A 7,518-nucleotide genomic window follows, 5' to 3' on the forward strand; every position below is an offset into this window, starting at 1 on the left:
TGAACTAGACAGAAGAGTGAAAGCAGAGCAACCTGCAAGTACCACACATTTATAGGAACTTCTGCAACAGATATGGGAAGAACTTTCTGGAGAATATTTGATTTCTATTGTAGAAAGATTACCATTCAGCTTTTATACAGTGGTTTGCAAAAGTATTTGGCCCCCTTTAACTTTTCCACATTTCCACATTACAGCCACAAACATGAATCAATTTTAATTGGAATTCCACGTGAAAGACCAACACAAAGTGGTGTACACGTGAGAAGTGGAACGAAAATCATACATGATTCCAAACATTTTTTACAAATAAATAACTGAAAAATGGGGTGTGCGTAATTATTCAGACCCCTTAGTCAATACTTTGTAGAACCACCTTTTGCTGCAATTACAGCTGCCAGTCTTTTAGGGTATGTCTCTACCAGCTTTGCACATCTAGAGACTGAAATCTTTGCCCATTCTTCTTTGCAAAACAGCTCCAGCTCAGTCAGATTAGATGGACAGCGTCTGTGAACAGCAGTTTTCAGATCTTGCCACAGATTCTCGATTGGATTTATTTCTGGACTTTGACTGGGCCATTCTAACACATGGATATGTTTTGTTTTAAACCATTCCATTGTTGCCCTGGCTTTATGTTTAGGGTCGTTGTCCTGCTGGAAGGTGAACCTCCACCCCAGTCTCAAGTCTTTTGCAGACTCCAAGAGGTTTTCTTCCAAGATTGCCCTGTATTTGGCTCCATCCATCTTCCCATCAACTCTGACCAGCTTCCCTGTCCCTGCTGAAGAGAAGCACCCCCAGAGCATGATGCTGCCACACCATATTTGATTTTGAAAAGTCTCGACAGGATCTTGAGCTTTATTGTGGAAGGTTTATGTGGAACATAAACAAGCGGACACGCAATGCTGTTACCGTCGTTGTTGCTAACCACAACGCATAAAAACAGGCGCTTGTCCGTCTGTAGTGTGGTTATATAAAATATAAGAGAAAGAGAGAACTTTAGGAAATTGATATAGCCACTACAGTGACCATCAAAACGATGAAAAAATATTGCCGTAAACAGTTTAGTTTGCGGGCAGCACGGTGGCACGGTGGTTAGCACTGTTGCCACACAGCAAGGAAGTCCTGAGTTCAATTCCACCATCAGGCCGTCTTTCTGTGTGGAGTTTGCATGTTCTCCACGTGTTTGTGTGGGTTCTCTCCGGGTACTCCGGCTTCCTCCCACTGTCCAAAGACATGCAGCTTGTGGGGATAGGTTAATTGGATAAGCCAAATTGCCACTAGGTGTGAATGGTTGTCTGTCCCTATGTGTTAGCCCTGCGACAGACTGGCGACCTGTCCAGGGTGTACCCTGCCTCTCGCCCTATGACAGCTGGGATAGGCTCCAGCGCCCCCCGCGACCCTGAAAAGGATAAGCGGAAGCGAATGGATGGATGGATGGACAGTTTATTTTGTGACAGCACGAAACAAACGATAGCGTAAAATGAAACGATAGACGTTTTTATATCGTCATCCAATATATATCGTTATATCGAACAGCCCTAATAGGTATTACAATAAAAACATGAAGTCTGCTGAGTATTCTTGAAACCAAGGAGTCTTCATTTACAGTATTACAAATATTGCTTTAAAAATCTGTACGAATCTTCTCAGCAGTGCATGTAAACAACGCACACGCTTGAATTTTTAATTTTTTTTTTTTAAAACAAAGTTTTGTTTTCAGGCAAGTCTGTTGTTTAAATCCTGATCTTATTCATTCCTCCAGTGCACTCATTGTTACAGTACACAATATCTAGATCACGTGCTAGTGATATAAAGTTCACTGATCCAAATCTGTCCATTAGAGGGTAAGGTATTGGGGGCAGCCAATGTTTAAGGTGGAGTGTGGCATTAAGGCTGTAACAAGTGAAGTGACAAGTCTCTAACTGGCTAATTGGTGGATGTCTGACTGCTAAGCTCCACACTACAAAGGAGCCACTAAAGCTGATAACGACATTAATCGACCAGGGACTAAACCCTGGCCTGGATTCACTGGACTGTACAAGTTAACACAATGCAACAGGCTGAATGGTTTACATCATTCAGGCTACACATACAGACCAACATGACCTCGCCTGAAAGTCATTGAGTGCTAATTTGTCAATGTGTTTTTGCAACCAAGGCTCAGGCAGTGGTTTATTTCTTTTGTTTGTTTTTTTGAAGAAAAAAACCCACATTTATTTATTTATTTTTACAAGTTTTACATAATACACAGTTAGTTTATTTCTTTAAGGTGTAAACGTAACTGGTAGATGTTGGAACTGATGTAAATTAGAAAATCCATCCATATAATGCACCCACTGTCAAAACCAAACAAGTATATATATATCTCTTTTTTTATTTATTGTGGGTGCATTTTTGCCTTTAGTTTAGAGTTGAGTGTAGATACAAATGTATTGAAAAAACCCCGGGTATTGTGGTGTCTCATGCAGAAAAAGGGCTACATTCAAAGAGATGTACCTTTGAGAGATGTACTATTACAAAACAATACCGAAACTCTGTTTTTGAAGCTTCTACATTCAGTTTTTGCTGATTTCAGAGTAATAATTTTACCTTATTTGTTATGTTATTGAACTTGTCATAGACCTTGCACAAGAATGCTTTTCCACTTGGCAGCCATCTTGAAATAACTGTAGACTCCTATTTGTGCTGTTATTTTTGAAGAGTTTGACTTTTATTTCAATAGTCACCAAAGATAAAAGCTGCATAAACTAGAATCATTAGTCAAATGGGACTACAAAATTTAAGAAAAATAGATAAATGTTTAAGAACTTTCCGAATTATCTTTGCTGTGGTGGATTTCTCTCATATATTTCTTCTGTCTGTCAGTTGGGTGGACTGTCACCTCACCTCAAATGGTTGAAGCTGATGGCCAGCCTTCCTTATTTTGAAGATTATTTCTGTTTTTCTTCAAACTGTTTCCAAGTTCTGCTGAATGGGAATGGTTGGCTTTTCCACTTTAGTATTTGAAGTTCTTTATCTTTATCTGAAGTGAATTGAACAGGTTTTACACATTTTTCACAAAAAGTTGCAGAATTCAAAGATTTGCCCTAAAGCGCTTCTAAGAACCATTCCATTTACCATTTGCTTTTGTTGAAGGAAAAATTATTTACAGATGATAATATTTTCTTACTTTTTTCTGTTTCTAGGTGGGACAGTTAAACGGTTTGAGGGCCTCTGAATGAAAAACAGTATTAGCAGGTGCTAATCCAGTTCATGTTTTCCTGTTTTCTTTCACGTGGCTGATTATGCTCCAGTCTAAAGCAGGGAGGGCTTTCGGTCTGTATCCAAGCATGAGTATTGGGGCAACCGCAACACAGCGAGGAGCCTTTACATTGCACAGCAACATGCCATTACTGTAGGACTTCTTCACTTGTTTTGTTTTTTTCTACTGAAAAACAAATTGATATTTCCTTGTGGTTTTACATACCCCGGTCTGTGATTGTGCTATGGAGTTGGGGAAAGTTCATGTGAATTTAAAGACGGTGCTGCTGACAATGATGATGTTCAAATGGGGTGAGTACAAACACACTTAACACTTTTGTTTTAGAGAAGGTAACAGATTACATTGCAAGAGTAATCACAGGGATATAAAAAAAAACGGAGAACTATTTTAAAAATACATATATTTAAAATATTCTTTAAGATATTTCTTTTTCTCAACATTTATTTGTTTATTTATTTGATGGTCCTGAGGAGTCCTGAGGATTCTCACTTTTACAAACCAATAAGAGGAGCAGGTCCTAGAAATGCCATGAGTGAAAAGAAGTTTCAGGGAGGTGCTATATTGTGTTCTCAACAGTGACAGGACTGAAAACAATAAGTGAGAATATTGAGAAAACATAGACATGTCCATAACCATTACTTTAATTACTAGGCTGTTGTCAGACAAATATATTTAGCAGATTTTTAAATATTAGTAGTTAATATGTGGCTAGATCATTCAATAGAGAAGTTGATTTGTTAGAGACAGAATTCCTCATTTGCTTCTAGTTTTTGAAAGCTCTATCTGTCAGATTTTACACATGATTGGATCTGAATGAGAGATTGTGCTCCTTAGTCATGCATTCCTAATCAGTGCAACCAGTTGACTGGAGAGAAGCTCATTCACACCTATATGTGCATGAAAGGAGGGCAAAAACAAGGTCACATCTTGGTCACAAAGATTTAAAGCACAAACCATGTTTTCAGCTTTTTAAAATCTCCCTTTTAACAAAAACAAAGGCCCAGCAAATGCAGGCACTTCCTGAACACCGAAGAGAGCCAGAGTCCCACTACCGATCGTCACCAATTTCACAGAAAATAGGAAAACTCTAGAGAGTATCCTGAACAGATATATTACTATGGGATTCAGGAATGGCAAACCACAGGAGTGCAATGCTATAAAATCTTAAACAGGGCATTCTTCCACCCATCCATGACATCTTCCAGCCATTGTTTCCACATATAGCCTTTGCTGTTGTAAAGTATCCCATCCACTTCACACTGCTCATGCTCATTGTATCAGGTGTTTAGCTCCTCCTTGGCCTTCTTTAGTAATGATACTTGTAATAAACGTAGCCTGTTTGCAGCTCTGGAGGTCCAGATCTCTAAATTAGAGTCCCAGCTTTGCACCCTCGAAAAACCCCTGTAGCCAGTTCAGCTGAAGGTAGCATAGCCCCTGTTAGCAGATTGTCCAGAGTGTAGTCCTAAACAGAAGCCCCCAGTACACTGCATCAACTCATTCATGTGTCTAATTGTTTTTCCCCACTCGGCAAAACACCTGCTGGGAAACAAACTCTGATAATTAAAGACTCTGTTTTGAGATGTGAAGCTGGAAACACCAGCAACCTTCCAAGGACCAGAAGGAAATTTGAGGGAAATATGAAATCAGAGGTCACTAAATTAGTATCTAACGTTGCCAAAACAATGTCGGACTCTCTAGTTTTCTCTGGTCTCCTCTCCAATCGCACCAGGAGTGACGTCTTCAGCCGCATGTTCTCCCTATATTGCAATAATCGCAAAGAAAACAGTATTAGTAGTATCCACAACTTCACAAAAGAGAAAATGTGGATTTTTAGACATTAGGTGTCTGTCATTTCTAAGCCCTTATATTACATGAATTAATAATTGATCACCAATCAATTTACTCTGCCTCACAGAAACCCGATTATTTTGTTAGTTTAAATGAATCAACACACCTGAGTTGTACAAATTGTCACAATCCTCGAAGCACAACCTGAGGAGCAGGCGTGGCAACAATCTTTGATTCCAACTTGTTAATCAACCACAGACACAGGTATAATTTTTATTACTTTGAAAGCCTGACACTTAGCCTTGTCCTCCCCAGCTGGAAAACTCAAAAAAGAGTTTTATTTGTTGTCATTTACCATCCACCTGGGTCTTGGTCAGAGTTTCTGTCTGATTTCTTGGATTTTTTATCTGTTTAAATGCTCAGCTCAGACAAAAATAAGTATAGTGGGTGATTTTAACATCCATGTATATGCTAAAAATTACAGCCTCGACATGGCATTTAATCTGTTACTAGACTCAGTTGGCTTCTTTCAAAATGTGAAAGAAACTACTTTAATCACACTCTAGATATGTTCTGACATAGAAACTGAACATTTAACAGTATTTGCTAAAAGAAAACAAACAAACAAACACCCCCCCCCCCCCCCCAAAAAAAAAGAACAAAAACCTAACATTTAAATTTACAATAATGGATTACATTTCATCACAGTATGTCTTTCTGAAAGTGCTGCAACTGAATTGAATGATATAATTCATCCACTGTCATCTTCATTGTCTTGTGCCAACACAGTGCAGAGCAGATACCTGATTGGTACTCCCACAGAGGTTGATTATTTTGTTAATAATTTTACATTTTTACTCTGTACGACTCTGGATACTGTACGGAAAAAGAAAGTTTCCAATAAGAAGTACCTGACTCCCTGGTATAACTCTCAAATATGCACCTTAAAGCCGATAACTTGTAAGCTGGAGAGGAAATGGTATCTCGCTAATTTAGAAGCTCATCATTTAGCCTGGAAAAGCAGTTTTATTACTCTGTAAAAATTCCTCCATAAAGCTAGAACATCTGACTATCACTGATTGAAGGAATTAAAAGCAACCCTAGGTTTCTCTTCAGCACTGCAGCCAGGCTGACAAAAAGTCAGAGCAAAGCAAATATTTAACGTTAACTAGTAATGGCTTCATGAACATCTTCGCAAATAAAAATTTAACCATTAGAGAAAAATTACTCAGAACCACCTCACAGATATATCATTATGCACATGCAAATCACTATTTTTTCTCAAATTGATCTTCAATAATTACTTCCTCCAAACCATCAATGTTTTTTTTGGACTCCATTCCTACAAGACTGCTCAAAGAAGTCCTACCATTAATCATATTTGTTTCGGTCTCAAATATGATCAACCTATGTCTATTAATTGGCTATGTACCACAGGCCTTCAAGATGGCAGTAGCTCTGGTAGTGGACTCCTTTCTTTGCTTGTCCTGCTAGACTTCAGTGCTCAGTTTGATACTATTGCCCATTATATTTTATTACAGCGATTAAAGCATGCTGTATGTACACTGAAAAAAAGGGATTGGTCATCTCTTGGATTTATTTAAGCATCTTGCGTGTATTCAACACAATTGCCTCATGCTTTAAAGTTAAGTGTAACTATATAGTGCAGAAACTACATGATATGCAGAGAGGGTATATTAAATTGTTCATATCATGTTTGAGTGAAGTAAGTCAGTAATATAGCAATGTTAAATCTTGCTACACTGCACATGATTTCATTGCGCACTTTGGATCGTGGTTTGAGGAAGGCTTCAATCTCAGTCAAGTCGAGAAGCCACCTTTACGTTTTTAAGTATACCGAGAAAAGGACATTAGGTGGTTGTTACATTTACAAAATTCTAACTTGTAATTTGAAAAAAATAATAATTTCATGTTTCTATGGTGAATGTAATTAAATCATGTAGGATCTGTAAGAAATTCAACAACTTAATTTGTTCTTGTTGATTTGACATGATACAATCTAGTAAGAGTGGTTAGTTGCGGGATTCATGAAATTCACAAGATCACATGAGATTTCAAACTGCAGGAAAATCACTGGAGTCATAAGAGGCAGACAACTACACACACACCACATGTATGCTATCGCTATTTAGATTGGTGGCATGGTGGATAGTGCTGTTGCTTTCTGGCAAGGTGGTCCTAGGTCCTAGTTTTCAAATCCACAACCTGGCTAGTTTGCAGTGGGTTTTTTCTGGTTATTCTGGTTTCCTCCCACAGTTAAAAGTCATGCAATTACAGTTAAGTTAATTGGTGATTCTAAATTACCCATGAATGCAAATGGTTGTTTGTCTCTATGTGATAGACTGGTGAGCTGTCCAGGGTATACCCTGCCTCTTAACCTATCATTTTGGGGTTATGCCCCAGCCCCTCTGCAACCCAGATAAAGATAGGAGGATGGTGGTCATTGTAAA

General features: G+C 38.4%; 1 protein-coding gene across 1 annotated transcript in view; it reads left to right on the forward strand.

The window, feature by feature from the left end:
* The first annotated feature begins 3,302 nt into the window (after window positions 1-3,302).
* crb2a (crumbs cell polarity complex component 2a) overlaps window positions 3,303-7,518 on the forward strand; it is a 47,975-nt gene continuing 43,759 nt past the window's right edge. The window contains exon 1 of the mRNA XM_005947894.3: window positions 3,303-3,549. Coding sequence (XP_005947956.1) covers window positions 3,483-3,549 — 67 coding nt within the window. The 5' untranslated portion in view covers window positions 3,303-3,482. The remainder of the gene's footprint in view (window positions 3,550-7,518) is intronic.

Source organism: Haplochromis burtoni, unplaced genomic scaffold (genome assembly GCF_018398535.1).
Source record: "Haplochromis burtoni strain Fernald_Lab_line unplaced genomic scaffold, NCSU_Asbu1 Contig_548, whole genome shotgun sequence".
Classification (NCBI taxonomy): domain Eukaryota; kingdom Metazoa; phylum Chordata; class Actinopteri; order Cichliformes; family Cichlidae; genus Haplochromis; species Haplochromis burtoni.